This window comes from Caretta caretta, chromosome 6 (genome assembly GCF_965140235.1).
Source record: "Caretta caretta isolate rCarCar2 chromosome 6, rCarCar1.hap1, whole genome shotgun sequence".
NCBI classification, from domain to species: Eukaryota; Metazoa; Chordata; order Testudines; family Cheloniidae; genus Caretta; species Caretta caretta.
Genome location: NC_134211.1, coordinates 13,153,001 through 13,168,695, shown reverse-complemented (window position 1 = coordinate 13,168,695; position 15,695 = coordinate 13,153,001). Strand labels below are relative to the sequence as shown.

The 15,695-nt window shown below is 57.6% G+C and overlaps 1 protein-coding gene across 4 annotated transcripts; it reads right to left on the bottom strand.

Annotated features, from left to right (window-relative positions):
• Positions 1 to 662: 662 nt before the first annotated feature.
• RPS6KB2 (ribosomal protein S6 kinase B2) lies at positions 663 to 7,940 on the bottom strand. Of its 4 annotated transcripts, XM_048855784.2 has the most exons (15): positions 7,818 to 7,934; positions 6,902 to 6,936; positions 6,518 to 6,638; positions 5,772 to 5,840; positions 5,534 to 5,681; positions 5,222 to 5,279; positions 4,193 to 4,293; positions 4,013 to 4,103; positions 3,769 to 3,859; positions 3,354 to 3,461; positions 2,915 to 2,977; positions 2,503 to 2,580; positions 1,946 to 2,053; positions 1,675 to 1,787; positions 663 to 1,240 (listed from the first exon to the last, which is right to left on the bottom strand). In XM_048855784.2, the coding sequence occupies exons 1-15, from the start codon at positions 7,887 to 7,889 to the stop codon at positions 1,069 to 1,071; spliced, it is 1,428 nt and encodes a 475-aa protein (XP_048711741.2). In that variant the 5' UTR covers positions 7,890 to 7,934; the 3' UTR covers positions 663 to 1,068. The 4 variants fall into 4 exon arrangements, with proteins under 4 accessions (XP_048711741.2, XP_074985339.1, XP_074985340.1 ...); XM_075129238.1 differs by lacking the exon at positions 1,675 to 1,787 and having other exon boundaries at positions 7,818 to 7,937; XM_075129239.1 differs by lacking the exons at positions 1,675 to 1,787; positions 7,818 to 7,934 and adding an exon at positions 7,352 to 7,482.
• Positions 7,941 to 15,695: the final 7,755 nt, after the last annotated feature.

Below are 15,695 nucleotides of genomic sequence, written 5' to 3'. Positions count from 1 at the left end.
CAGGGGGTGGGGCTGCATGGGGGGGCACAGAACCCGCTGTGAACCACACCCCTGGAAGAAGGGGGAGGGAGAGTAACCCCAGCCTTCTGGCCTTAAGGAGGGCTCTCCAGGCCCCCCTGCCCCACAACATGATGGGAGAAGAGTATGAGGCTCTCCCACTGGACAATCCCCCGCACTGGCTACGCACCAGCTGGAGTGACCCCCACCCCCAAACACCATGGAGCAGCGGGCAAGGGGGTGGTGGCAAACTACCTCCCCTCCCCCAGCAACAAGAAGGGACGGCCACAGCACAGCCATACCCAGGCTTTAATTGGCACAGACCCAGCTGCAGAGAGGGGCTGCCTGCCCCGCAACCCACACACGGTGACATGGAGTACAGCAGACAAGCCAGCAACCCTCCTACCCAGAGGAGGCAGAGCGTGGTCGCTTCCCTAATACTCAGTACCCCACTGCCCCCCACACCCCATGCCTCTCCAGGCTCTGCTCCCCCACATACCCTGCCCCCCCCTTTCTCTGCTCCCCCAGGGTTCTGAGCCTCACCCCCCACACTGCCCCACCCCATCACCCTAACCCCCACCACACTCTGCACGATGCCCTTCTTCACACAGGCCCCCCCAGCCATGCTCTGCTCCCTCCCCAGCACACACTGACCCCCCCCCGACAACGCCCCTGCCATGCTCTACCCTGCATCCTCTGCTCTCCTCTAGCACTGACCCCCTCAAACCCAAAACATGATTTGTAGCAATAAAAACAGAGCACCAAGGAAAGGTTAAAAGCCCCGTGGGTGGGACCTGCAGCCCAGGGCCCATGGGGCCGCTCAGGACACGCCCAGCAGCCCCTGCCCTCCACAGCTGGGGCTGCCCCACCCTCTGGAATTGCAGCCCCGACAAAGCATCTCCTCCTGAGTCCATCCAGGCTGGGGGCTCCCGATACCTCCCAGCCCCACTCAGCTGTCGGGGGCTATGTCCACTCCATGGGTCACCGACAGGCTGGGCACCTCCATGGGGAGCCTCCCACTGGCCCAAGCTGAGTCTCCTGCCCAAGCAGGGGCACCATGCCTGCCACAAGCTACCTTGCCACCCGGCCCCGGCCCCCCTTCTGCTTCTTGGTGCCTGTTGATGTCTTGATAGGAAGGGGGGCCGTGCCCTCTGGTGGAGGCGGCAGCAGCGGCAGCCCTAGCTCCATGGGCTCCACCGCCAGGCTGGGCTTGAAGGCCTCGAAGGGAGAGAACTTCAACGGGCTGAAAGCAACAAGGAAACTGTGAGACCCCCACAGAGAGAGAGTGAGCCGGCCCCATCCCAACCCCCACAGGTGGCCAGGCCTGGGAACCCTGCAATCAACAGCCCCACGCCCCAATCCACAGCCCCCGTCCCACCCTCTCCTCGGGAACATTGTGATCAACAACCCCAGGTCTTGGCACTACCTCCCTGCCCACCCAGATCCACAGCTCCAAATGGCAACACCATACAGAAAGAGGTGTATCTACTGCTGGGAAAGCCCAGGAAGGGGATGCTAGAGCCACTGCCCCCTAGAGGGGAAAGACCCCATATCCCACTCCCCATCCCTGAGTCAACCAGTTCCCCTAGGCTGGCGCCAGATCAGAGCCAGCGCCCCCTAGAGGGGAAAGGAGCCCTGCCTGTTGGTCACCTCGTTTGGAAGTGCCCCATGCCGTACCTGACAGGCGTTCTGGGGCTGCTGTTGAGGCGGCGAGGGGAGCGCACCTTTGGCTGGAAGGAGAAGCCCTCCTTAATGCTCTCCAGCACCGACGGGGCCACATACGTGAAGCCCTGCAGAGAGCATGGAGGTCAGAGCAGCAGGGATGCCACAGTGCAAGCTCCACCCCCTCCGAGGTGTCAGAGGGCCCCCTGCTGGGGAGGGCAGGGTTGGGCTGTGCCAGCTGCACCCCCTCCCAGCTGAGACAGCACCCCCTCCTGGGAGTCCTTACCAGGAAGGCCTGGTTGGCACTCTCACTAATGGAGGCATCGTCAGGGCTGTCCACGGGCGTCTGACGAGTGAAGCGGGTGTCGAACTGGCTGACGTCGTCATCCGATTGCTGCAGGGCAGGAGGGAGGGGGACAAAGAGGGGTCAACCCAGAACGGGAGGGGCAGCCTGGCATCAGCGCCATTTGCCAGCGGGGAGGATGGCAACCAGGCTTGCCACATAAAGGATCTGGCTTCCCCTTTGCCATCCAGGTTTTCCTCCCCGAGGGGGCTGGGAGCTGCAGGGACATCTGGGTCCCATTCTCCAACACTGTCTCGGTCTCCCTCCCGCAATCCTGGGAAGGCTGGGCTGCAAGGAGCCCTAGGTGTGAGTGCTCTGCACTGCCACCCAGGTGAGGGTGCTGGGAGCTGCGAGGTGAGACATCTATTGCCATATGGGAGAGAGCAAGGCAGGCCTGTGCTGGGCTCAGCCCAGGCTGGGCTGGGCAGGGCAAGCAAGGAGCAATGGGTTGGCTCTCTCCTGCCATTGATGAGTGGCTCAGGGCGAGGGCAGGGCAGTACCAGGCAGGGCCTGAAGGGTGGGTCCAGCTTGCGCGCCAGCAGCTCATCCCAGTTGACGTGGCGGAAAAATGGCTGCTTCTGTAGGGACAGACATACAGGCAGGAGGTCAGAAGCCCAGCAGCTGCTCCCCCTCCCCTGTTGCCCAGCATCTGCCCAGCTCAGGCCTGTGCCCTCCCCTGGGCTCCCCATGCAGACGCCCTCTGGTGCGGGGAGTCCTAGGCCCAGGAAGGCTATGGCAAGGCTTGGCACAGCCTCCACCCCCTGCCTAGAGCCATGGCACATGGAAGGGAGCCGCCTCCTGCCACTGACTCCGGTGTGCCCATGGGTGCAGGTAGGGGAGAGAATCCCCCTTTCAGAGCGCTGTGTACTGCCCCTCCTCCACCTCCAGAAGGCACCCTCCTACCCCACCTACCTGCACATCGGCTGCGTCGCCCGTCCCGCCCCCAATCCTCTGGCTGGGGTTTCTCTTGAGGAACTGAAAAGAGAGAACGGAGTCAGGCCACCCCTCAGGGAGCACGGCCTGGCAGACATGGGGTGGGGGGCACTGTTTATATACACACACACACACACACTAAAGGGTTCCTCCCTGCCCCCACCCTGATTCCACATCTAGTGGCAGCCATTTTGGTGAAACCCACACAAAAGCCCTGATCCAAGATCATGCCCTTCTGGTTCTGGGGCTGACAGGTCGGCAGCTGTGAGGAGCGGAAGGGAAGGAGATGGCAACAGCGTCAGACAGGGGCAGGTGCCAGTAACCATCTGGGGGCAGTGGCACCTCCTCATACAGGTCAGGAGCGTGAGGGGCAGCATCCTAATGGGGGGGGAGGGAGGAGGGCACATGCAAGCAGTACCTTCTTGAGTAGATCGCGGGCGTCGGGGGTCAGGTAAGGCGGCAGCACCAGCTTCCCCTTGAGGATCTTGTCAATGGTTTTCTTCCGGTTCTCAGACGTAAAGGGCGGCTGCAAAGGAAGCACAGAGGGGGCTGAGCACCACGAAAAAGCGGGGGTCATGCTGGGAGAGGGGCATGATTCAGCATACCTCAGTGGGGCACAAGGGCCACTGAACCTAGTGCAGAACAAAGGTCTGGGCTGGGGTGGAGGGTGCAGAGTGAGGGACCGCGCTGGGGTGAGGGAAGGTGCCCTTTGGTGCAAAGGCTCATGGGACAGAGCAACAGCCAGGCCCAGCACTGTACCTGGAGAAAGGGAAAACCCTCAGCCTGCGGCTCCGGCCCCCCACCCCCATGTTAACAGCACAAGCAGAACTTGCCGATCCAGTGAGCATGTCGTACATCAAGGCCCCAAGGCTCCACCAGTCCACGGCCCGGTTGTGTCCACTCCGCATCAGGATCTCTGGAGCCCTAGGGGTGGCACAGACACCCTGAGCTGCTGGGCCAGCCACTGACCACCCCAAGGCCCCTAGGGGAGCAGTGCGAGGGGAAGGGCAGTGTCTCTGGGGCCGGGTCACACGGGGGAGTAGTGTGAGGGGAGGTGGGTGTCTCTGGGGCACCTACATGTACTCAATGGTCCCACAGAAGGTGTGGGTGACGGCTCCCTCATGGATCGACTCCTTGCACAGTCCGAAGTCCGTCAGCTTGATGTGCCCTGAGAGAGATGAGACCCCGTGGGTCAGACCTCCGGAGCCAGAGCTCTCTGGGCCCCACATCCAACCCCGCCGCCCCCGGGCTCCATACCTTGGCTATTCAACATGATGTTCTCTGGCTTCAGGTCCCGGTAGATGATGCCGTTGCAGTGCAGGTGGCCCAGGGCCAGCGTGATCTCGCTCAGGTAGAAGCTGCGGCACAAGAAGGAATGAAGCAGTCAGTACCACCTGAACACCCGCAGCTCGCGGGGGCGCTGCTCCCTGATGTGCCAGCCATGCAGCTCCCCCAGCAGAAGCAGCAGCTGACATGCCCAGTCAAACCAGGGGGATGGCTCCCACCATGCAGAAGAACTGGGCACTGCCCAGGGGAGCCAGTCAGGTCCTGGGAAATACTGTGGGCACCCCCATGGCACAAGAACCTCTTCACTACTCACAGACCAGTACAGCCCCCCTCTCCCAGGCTGGCTGGGCCCCAGCTGGCATTCCCTCTCTGCCTTCCTGTGCCCTCTCTCCTGCTTAGCTCTGCACCTGTGCATCCCATACCCGCCTCTCCTTGCTGGGACCCCCATGCTCCCCCCAGCCCATCTCTACCTCCTCCCAGCCCTTGCTTGTCTCCCGCTGGAGGAGGTTGGCTGCCATTTGAACCAGTAGCGACTGCCACTTTGTAACCAAGGATTGTGGCATTGACCATGGTGTCAGCAGGTCACAGTGAGCCTCAGGCTGCCCCTGGCAGTGTGCACAACGTGGGACGCTGAGCTGTGCCAGTTACTACGTATTGCAACCTGCTCCCATTCTCTGCTGCACACAAGCCCCTGCCTCCCTCAGGTTCTGGCGCCAGCAGGTTGGCTCTGCCTTGGTGCTCTGGCACGGGAGCACTGTCTGGCTTTAAACACAGCTCTGCACTCGGAACCAACTCAGTGATCCCTCTGAAGAGCCGCAGTCTGTGGTGTGTTTACACAATGGGAGCAGGTCGTTTCCACACAGACTTTGGTCAACACAGCAAGGGCGGGACGGGCACTGGGCTGGAGTTTAGGAGTCTACAAAAACAATCACAACACAGCCAGAGCACTGGCGGGTTGAGGGGGTGGGTTCTGTGCTCCCAGCTACTCCAGTCACTGACCATGCTGTGTCCTCCAGGAAAATGCCCTCACGCTCCAGCTGCATGAAGAGCTCTCCACCTGTAGACCCAAAACAAAGAGGTACCTGAGCTCCCCACACAGGTCCTGGCTCCTGCCCCACATCCCCCCACACCCAGAGAGGTCATGAGAGTAGAGAGGGGCCAGCTCTGGCCAGATTGCAGGCCGACAGCACTATACAGTCTCCAACAATACTGTGCTCACATAGGTCACTCACATGAAGCCTGCTCTCTCCCCTAGCCCTTGCTAGGGCCAAACCCTCCCAAGCCACCCCTGACCTCAGCCCTGCCCCATACCACTCAAGCACTCAAGGATGAGGTAGAGCTTGCCACCCGTCTGGAAGGCGTAGATCAGGTCCACGATGAAGGGGTGTTTGATGGCCTCCAGGATGTTCCTCTCAGCCTTGGTGTGAGCTGTGTCCTTGGCGTTGCAGGCGATCTTGGCCTGGGGGGAGACAGACAGAGAGAGGGGCATTAGGGTGCCAACAGGGGACATCTCCAAGCTCAGAAGCAGAAGGGCTGGCCAGCTAGTTACCTTCTTCAGGACTTTCATGGCAAAGATCTTCCCAGCGTTGGTCCCCTGCACCTTCCGCACCTGGAACACCTGTGAGGGAAGAGAGGGGACTTTAGGGAGGGCGGTTGTACAGCTAGATCCCCACTGCCGTGCCAACGACAGGCAGGCAGCTTCCTCCAGCAACTCAGGGGACCATCTGGGAAGAGATGCCCCGATGGAAACAACATGACAGTATTCAGAAATGCAGCCACAGGGCCTTATGGGAGTTGTAGCTCAGCTGTCTCATGCAGCCCCTCTGTAAGCCAAGCTCCCCAATCACACTTACTTTCCCATGATGCACTGGGGCCATGCGAGAGCCACTTGGTGCCGCCTGTCCTTCGCAATAATTGAGTTCATGATGCATCCTGGGAGAGGTAGTCCAGCTAAGGAGCCAGGGCCAGGAGGCATTTGAAGTACATTACCCATGTGGCACTACAATGGTGTGTCAGAATTGAAATTTCTGACCAGTTCTCTCCACCAGACAAGTTACCCCCAAAACAGAGCCCTAGAGCAGGCCCTGGCAAGGGTCCCAGCACCCAATCCTTCCCTCCCACCCTTCTCGTTCTCCTCCATAGGGGTTTCTGCTAGCAGGGGTCCAGGAGAGAAACAGGGGTGAGTCAGTCCCACAGTGGCATCCCCCAGTACAGACGGGTGTGTGCATAGGGAGGCACACACCCTTGCCCCCCACAGCTGGCCCCATCAGTCCGATTCCCCTGGCCCTTCCCTACCTTGCCGTAGCCACCCTTGCCCAGGACACGCAGCAGCTCGAAGCAGTGTGGCCCAATGCGCTCAGGGCCATTGTTGACGCTGCTCTCTGAGATCTCGATCTCCTCATAGTGCCCCACCGGCCTGAGGGAGATGGGCAGAGATGTGAGCAGGGAGCACATGCTGGAGACGCCGTAGGGAACAGGGAGGAAGAGCCACCCAGGGAGAGGACATACTGGACCAGTGATCAGCTGGGGGAAAGCCCCTGGGAATAGGGCAGGTTCTGGCTCCTGAGTGCCCACTCCCTCAGCTCAGGAAGGCTGGTTCGATTCATCAGCTCCCCAAAGAAAGAATGACATTTGTCGAAAGCCCCTGCCCCCACCCAGCCCCTTCCCTGGGCTACTTACTCCAGGCCATTCCCCCGCAGCTCCAAATCCATCTCCTAGGACAGAGGAGGGGAAATCAGACAAGCACACACTGACAATCCCCACAAGAACAAGGGGTCACAGGGACAGTCTGCCAAGGGGCACAGGGGCTAGGGGCACCAGAACTAGGATCAGGCACTTGGAGTGTAAGGGGGCACCAGGGCTAGGAGCAGGCAGCCAGGGGTTGGGCACGGGGCAGAGGGGTGAGGTGTGTACCAGGGCTAGGAGCAGACTGCCTAAGACTGCCAATGGGGTGTGGGGCACCAGTTTTCATGTCTGGCTGCTGGGAGGAGCCAGGCTTAAGGTCAGGCTGTGGAACAGCAAGGGGACAGGGAGACGACAGCCTCCCCAGGGGCAGGGTAAGGCGCTAGTTTCGCTGGGGTGTTATTAGTCATGGGTAACAAGGACGCTCCGTGATTGGAGTGCAGTCACCTTCTAAGGACATTGCTCATCATGCTGCCCAGAGTCACAGACTGTGGGGAGGTGGGACAAGACGCAGGGGGCCGAATCACTCACGCCCCTTCCTTGTGGAGCGTGGAAGAAAATCACATGCTACCTGGACACTGGAAGCAAGAGCAGAGGGAAGTGCTAAGGGGGGAGCGGGGGATAGGGGAGCACAAAAGCCCAGCGGGTGGGGAGGGGGGACTTCATATGGGGAACAGGTAGCAGGGTTGAGAAGCAGATTAGGGTGTCCTAGGGGGATATGGGGGTGTCCTGGGGGGAGCTGAGGAGCAGGTTGGGGGACCAGAGGTTCAGGCAGGGGATACATGGGTGCCCTGGAGGGCAAGTGGGGGGCCCTGGGAGACCAGTGTGGGGGGCCCAGCAGGGAAAAGATGGGGGCCCTGGGGGGCAGGTGGGGGGGGCCCGGGCCGAGGCTCTGTCCACCCCCCGCTCTCACCGCCCCCAGCTCGGGCTCCTCCCCGTCGCTCCCCTCCTCGGTCTCCAGGTCGATGTCGAACACCCCGGCCATGGCGCCGGCGGCAGCAGCGACGGCCCCGAGTTCCCCCAGCCAGGCCCCGCCCCCTCCTGCCCGGTGGCGCGTCACAGGCCTGCGCCCGCCACCGTCCCGGACCCCGAGCGCCGCGTGATGACGTCACCCAGGCTTCTGGGCCCCGGAGTCCCCGTTCGCGGAGGGGCTCGGGAAGGGAACGAGGAGCCTTGGGCAGCGCGGCGGCGAACGGGCTGCAGCGCGGGTCATCGGGCGCGCGGCATGGAGCCTGCCGGAGGGAGAGCGAGAGCGAGACACGTCCAGAGGCCGCGAACCGGCGGAGCAAGAGGCGGGTTGACTCCGATGCGCTATTGTCAACGGCAGGAAAAAACCTTTGGTCGGGAAGGGACCCAGCCGCGGGGGCCTCTGGGAAACGTGGCCCCGGGGTCGGAGCAGATGTATCCGTGCCCCTCCCGCCCCCTCCCGGGCTCCCCCCGCCCCCTCCCCTGTGAGTCCCTTCCCGCGGGGGCCCCTCTTGCCTCCCCCCGGGGCCTCCCCCCCGGCCCCGCCACGCCCCCTCCCTGGGCGGGGCTCGCCTTGTTTTCCAGGCACGCCCCGGCCGGGACCCCGGCCGCCGGGGGCGGGGGAGTCACACGCCTGTCTGGCCCCACGGCACCCTGCTCCCCACATGCCGGGGGTCCTGTAACACGGGCTGGATTAACTCTCCTGTGGGGCCCCTGGGGTTTGGGGTGCGGGAGGGGGCTCGGCTGGGACAGGAGGTTGGGGGGCAGGTGGGGTCCGGGAGGGAGTTTGGGTGCGGGAGGGGGCTCGGCTGGGACAGGAGGTTGGGGGGCAGGTGGGGTCTGGGAGGGAGTTTGGGTGCGGGAGGGGGCTCGGCTGGGTCAGGTGGTTGGGGGGCAGGTGGGGTCCGAGTGGGAGTTTGGGTGCGGGAGGGGGCTCAGCTGGGACAGGAGGTTGGGGGGCAGGTGGGGTCCGAGTGGGAGTTTGGGTGTGGGAGGGGGCTCGGGTAGAGAGTTGAGGTCTCGGGTGCAGGTTCTGGCTAGGAGGCGCTTACCTTGGGCTGCTCCTGGTCGGTGGTGCAGCATGGCTAAGGCAAGATGTCCAGGAGTCCAGGAGAGCTGGCTGTATTTCAAGGAATCCCTGTTGAGGTTACAGGGACAAACCATCCCGATGAGTCGAAAGAATAGTAAATATGGCAGGCGACCAGCTTGGCTTAATGGTGAAATCTTAGCGGATCTTAAACATAAAAAAGAAGCTTACAAGAAGTGGAAGGTTGGACATATGACCAGGGAAGAGTATAAAAATATTGCTAGGGCATGTAGGAATGTTATCAGGAGGGCCAAATCGCACCTGGAGCTGCAGCTAGCGAGAGATGTTAAGAGTAACAAGAAGGGTTTCTTCAGGTATGTTGGCAACAAGAAGAAAGCCAAGGAATGTGTGGGCCCCTTACTGAATGAGGGAGGCAAACTAGTGACAGAGGATGTGGAAAAAGCTAATGTACTCAATGCTTTTTTTGCCTCTGTTTTCACTAACAAGGTCAGCTCCCAGACTGCTACGCTGGGCATCACAAAATGGGGAAGAGATGGCCAGCCCTCTGTGGAGATAGAGGTGGTTAGGGACTTTTTAGAAAAGCTGGACGTGCACAAGTCCATGGGGCCGGACGAGTTGCATCCGAGAGTGCTGAAGGAACTGGCGGCTGTGATTGCAGAGCCATTGGCCATTATCTTTGAAAACTCGTGGCGAACCGGGGAAGTCCCGGATGACTGGAAAAAGGCTAATGTAGTGCCAATCTTTAAAAAAGGGAAGAAGGAGGATCCTGGGAACTACAGGCCAGTCAGCCTCACTTCAGTCCCTGGAAAAATCATGGAGCAGGTCCTCAAAGAATCAATCCTGAAGCACTTACATGAGAGGAAAGTGATCAGGAACAGCCAGCATGGATTCACCAAGGGAAGGTCATGCCTGACTAATCTAATCGCCTTCTATGATGAGATTACTGGTTCTGTGGATGAAGGGAAAGCAGTGGATGTATTGTTTCTTGACTTTAGCAAAGCTTTTGACACGGTCTCCCACAGTATTCTTGTCAGCAAGTTAAGGAAGTATGGGCTGGATGAATGCACTACAAGGTGGGTAGAAAGCTGGCTAGATTGTCGGGCTCAACGGGTAGTGATCAATGGCTCCATGTCTAGTTGGCAGCCGGTATCAAGTGGTGTGCCCCAAGGGTCGGTCCTGGGGCCGGTTTTGTTCAATATCTTCATAAATGATCTGGAGGATGGTGTGGATTGCACTCTCAGCAAATTTGCGGATGATACTAAACTGGGAGGAGTGGTAGATACGCTGGAGGGGAGGGATAGGATACAGAAGGACCTAGACAAATTGGAGGATTGGGCCAAAAGAAATCTGATGAGGTTCAATAAGGATAAGTGCAGGGTCCTGCACTTAGGACAGAAGAACCCAATGCACAGCTACAGACTAGGGACCGAATGTCTAGGCAGCAGTTCTGCGGAAAAGGACCTAGGGGTGACAGTGGACGAGAAGCTGGATATGAGTCAGCAGTGTGCCCTTGTTGCCAAGAAGGCCAATGGCATTTTGGGATGTATAAGTAGGGGCATAGCGAGCAGATCGAGGGACGTGATCGTTCCCCTCTATTCGACATTGGTGAGGCCTCATCTGGAGTACTGTGTCCAGTTTTGGGCCCCACACTTCAAGAAGGATGTGGATAAATTGGAGAGAGTCCAGCGAAGGGCAACAAAAATGATTAGGGGTCTGGAACATATGAGTTATGAGGAGAGGCTGAGGGAGCTGGGATTGTTTAGCCTGCAGAAGAGAAGAATGAGGGGGGATTTGATAGCTGTTTTCAACTACCTGAAAGGGGGTTCCAAAGAGGATGGCTCTAGACTGTTCTCAATGGTATCAGATGACAGAACGAGGAGTAATGGTCTCAAGTTACAGTGGGGGAGGTTTAGATTGGATATTAGGAAAAACTTTTTCACTAAGAGGGTAGTGAAACACTGGAATGCGTTACCTAGGGAGGTGGTAGAATCTCCTTCCTTAGAGGTTTTTAAGGTCAGGCTTGACAAAGCCCTGGCTGGGATGATTTAACTGGGAATTGGTCCTGCTTTGAGCAGGGGGTTGGACTAGATGACCTTCTGGGGTCCCTTCCAACCCTTATATTCTATGATTCTATGATTCTAAGATCCCTGTCTCCCATGGCTCCACGCTGCTCTGCTCCCCAAGGTGGCCGGCATGTGTGCTCTGCATGGTGCCAATGGGAGCTGCAGAGCCGGTGCTGGGGGCAGGGGCAGCGTGCAGAGATTCCCTCATTGCCGCTCCCCTCGGGGTGTTCTAAGACTCGGGTACCGGTGTCAGGCCCATGGCATGGAGACTTGCCACGGGCGGGATGAAAAGAAGCCATGGACTGCATCCGGCCCTGCAGGGCCCCCGCCTTAGCCCGAGGCCGTGGGCTGCAGCATCTAAAGCCCCTGCATTAATCTGGCCCTGCCTGTAACAACAACAGACAGCCTGAGTGCCAATGCTGTGAGGCCTGCCGATCTAGCCCGGCAAAATCCAGGGCCAGGGCCATCCTTAGGCATACGCAGAATACACAGCTGCGTAGGGCACCATGTAATTTGTGGGGCACCAAATTTCGTGATGCCCTAAGCAGCTGTATGCGGCTCTGGCTCCAGTGGCCAGCCCCATCCCCCAGTCAGCCCCCCTGCTCCGCCCCCACCCTGCCCCCATTCGACCCCAAGCCCCTGCCCCACCCCGCTCCACCTCTTGCCGCCCCTGGTCTGCCCCCACCGCGCCCCCATTCCACCCTTCCCCCAAACCCCCTCCCCCGAATGACGCAGCCCACGGGATTAGCGGGGGTACTGGAGCTGGCAGAAGGGGTTGGTCCTGCCCCTGCACACACCAGCGGCAGCAGCGGGAAGCAGAGCGACCTGGCACCAGCCTGCTCCGCTCTGCCAGCTCCCAGCCACATTGCTCCGCTTCCCGCCACTGGTGAGTGCGGGGGTGGGCCTGACCCCTTCCTCCAAGCCCCCTCCCTCAAGCGACAGGGCTGGGAGCTGGGGGAGCAGAGCGGGCTGGGGCTGAGTCGCTTTGCTTTCTGCTGCCACCAGTGAGTGTGGGGGGGCCCCGACTCCTGCTGCCGGTGCCAGGCCCCCTGCTCATCCCCCATGCTGCTCTGGGCCCCCCACAGCTCCTGCCCCCATGGCCCTGCAGCCCTTGAGCACAGTCACCCCCCCCCATGGAGGGGCTGGCCCCCCAGTGGAGCAGCCACTTCCCCCACGGGGGGGGGGTAGTTGCTCGGGCTACGTAGGGCACTGCCATAGGTAGGGATGGCCCTGGCCAGGGCCCAGAGGTGTCTAAGCGAGGGGTAACTGTGATGTTCCCCATGGTACAGTCTGGGTCTGAACAGCTCTGCTCTCTCAACTCTCCAACCTGGGATGCTTTGCTGTGAGAACAACCACTCCCGGTCTGCTCACGCACAGCCTCAAGCATGTAAAATCACTCCCTGATGAATTATATGAGAGCTTCTAGCCAGCCGCTTCTGAATTATATTACAGAGAGACACCAGTAAATTCCCAGTCTCAGATTTGTCCCCAGAAATGTGCATCTTGTACTGCCCAGCTCTTTCCTTCTGGGCAGTTCAAGCTCACAGAAAGTCTGTTATTTCATTCATAGAAAATGATATGCACAAACCCTCTTATCTCAAATGGAGTTTCCCAAACTGTTCAAACACACGCTGGTTTAGATAAAACAATGAAGCAAGTTTATTAACTACAGGAAGATAGATTAGTGATAAGTGATGAGGCATAAAAGTAAGAACTGGTTACAAAGCAATAAAAGGTAAAACACAAACTAATATGTAACTTAACAAGCAAAGTGAATTTAAAGCAAAAGATTTCTCTCACCGTATGCTTACAGCAGTCTGGTTGGATTCCTTCAGCGAGGACCCTCCCCCAGTTCAATGATGCTTCTTTTGTCTTTTAAGCATTATTGATAGAGATGAGGGGAGAGAGGTGATTTGAAGCCTCTGTTCCTTTTTTTTATATCTTTTCCTCCTCTTTGAGAATCATCTCCAGCTGGGGTTCAGGCGACAGCCAGGCTGTTTGTCAAGATGTAAATTTTTCACTCACACCTTTCTTCCTACCGAAGAATGGCTGATTTAACTAGGTGATAGTCCATTTGATTGTGTATACTATCATTATATGTGAAGTTATGAAGTTTTGCTATGTGTGTGGTACTGAAATGTGTTATGAGGTTGGGAGAAGCCCACAGCCATCCTTTCAATGGCAACAAAGGAGCTGCTAGTAAGACAGATTTACATTAGAACCAGCCCGTCAGTTGTTGATGACTCCTCAGAGAGGCATGTATGCAATGGGGGCTGCTTAGCACCCAAGTCACAGCCAGGATCTTTCTAGCCCCTGGAGAGAAAGTATAAGTGAGGATTGCTGACATCACTGCTTGGCCACTCTGCTCCCCCATAGAATCATAGGACTGGAAGGGATCTTGAGAGGTCATCTAGTCCAGTCCCCTGCACTTATTGCAGGACTAAGTATTATCTAGACCAGTGGTTCTCAAACTAGGGCCGCTGCTTGTTCGGGGAAAGCCCCTGGTGGGCCAGGCTGGTTTGTTTACCTGCTGCATCTGCCGGTTTGGCCGAACGGAGCTCCCACTGGCCGCGGTTCGCCATTCCAGGCCAATGGGGGCTGCAGGAAGTGGCGCAGGCCGAGGGATGTGCTGGCCACCCTTCCTGCAGCCCCCATTGGCCTGGAGCAGCGAACCGCGGCCAGTGGGAGCCACGATCAGCTGAACGTGCGGACATGGCAGGTAAACAAACCGTCCCGTCCCCGTCAGGGGCTTTCCCTAAACAAGTGGCGGCCCTAGTTTGAGAACCACTGATCTAGACCATCCCTGACAGATGTTTGTCCAACCTGCTCTTAAAAAGCCAACGGGAGGGCTAGAACTTTTTAAAATTGGGAAAAAACTTTTCCTTTGTCTGTCTGTCTGTTCTCTCGGGAGAGGAGACACAGAGCAGCAGTGCTGTAAGAAGCTTGCCCCAGGTATGAAAAAAATCATCAGATCATACCTAGAACTACTCATTTGAAACCCCAGATATGTAAGTAAATCAGGAAATATCTAGGAAGACATGATTAGGTTTATCTCTTATTTCTGTAAGGCTTGTGGATTCCTCCGTGCTAACCTCCAAATGCTTTTGTTTTGCTGGTAACCATTAAGCTGGACCTCAAGAAAACCATTCTTGATGCTTAATTATTATATTTGCTCTTTTTAAATCTAGCAATATCCTAAGTTCCAGATGTATTTTCCTTCTTTTTGTTTTTAATAAAATATACCTTTTTAAAGAACAGAATTGGGTTTTTGTGTCCTAAGAGGTTTGTGCAGATGTTGTGTAATTAGCTTGTGGCAACTGCTGATTTCCTTTGTCTTCTTTCTCAGCTCATCCCCGGAGGGGGCGGGTAAAAGAGCTTGAAGGTACCCCCCAGGGAGGAATTCCCAAGTGTGCCTTCCTGGGTTCAAAGGGGTTTTTTTGCATTTGGGTGGTGGCAGCATATACCCAGGTCAGATAGAAGCTGTAACCCTGCGGATTTAATACAAGCCTGGAGTGGCCAGTATTAATTTTTAGAATCCTTGCGGGCCCCCACCCCTTGCACTCGAAGTGCCAGAGTGGGGAATCTGGATATCCCACAACCTCCCTAGGCAATTTAGTCCAGTGCTTAAGTACCCTGAGAAGTTAGGAAGTTTTTCCTAATGTCCAATCTAAACCACCCTTGATGCAATATAAGCCCATTGATTCTTGTCCTATCCTCAGAGGTTAAGGCGAGGTTAAAACAACCTTTTATTTACCTGAAAACTGTTATCATGTCCCCTCTCAGTCTTCTCTTCTCCAGACTAAACAAACCCAATTTTTTTCAATCTTTCCTCATAAATCCTGTTTTCTAGACCTTTAATCACTTTTGTTGCTCGTCTGGACTGTCTCCAATTTGTCCACATCCCTCCTGAAATGCGGTGCTCAAATGTTTGCTTTTTTTGCTTCAGTGTTATACTGTTGACTCATATTTACGTTGTGATCCACTATGACTCCAGATGCCTTTCTGTAGTACTCTTTCCTAGGGAGTCATTTCCCATTTGGTGTGTGTGCAAATGATTGTTCCTTCCTAAGTGGAGTTCTTTGCATTTGTCCTTATTGAATTTCATCCTATTTACTTCAGACCATTCCTCCAGTTTCTCCAGATCATTCTGAATTTTAATCCTATCCTCCAAAGCACTTGCAACCCCTCCCAGCTTGGTATCATCCACAAACATTATAAATGTATTCTCTATGCCATTATCTAAACCAGGGGTGGGCAAACTTTTTGGCCGAGGGCCACATCGGGGTGCGAAACTGTATGGAGGGCCAAGTAGGGAAGGCTGGGCCCCCCAAACAGCCTGGCCCCTGCCCCCTATTCACCCTCTCCCCCTTCCCTCCCCCTGACTGCCCCTCTCAGAACCTCCAACCCATCCATCCCCCTCTGCTCGTTGTCCCCTCACTGCCCCCTCCCAGGACCCCCTGCCCCAAACCGTCCCCCCAGGACCCCACCGCCATCCAACCCTCCTGCTACCTGTCCCCTGACTGCCCCCCGACCCCTATCCACACCCCTGCCCTCTGACAGGCCCCCCCAGAACTCCCACCCCCTATCCAACCCTCCCTGCTCACTGTCCCTGGACTGCCCTGACCCCCATCCACACCCCCGCTCCAACAGGCCCTCCGGGACTCCCACGCCCTATCCAACCCCCCCTGTTTCCCTTCCCCTGACCGCCCACCCT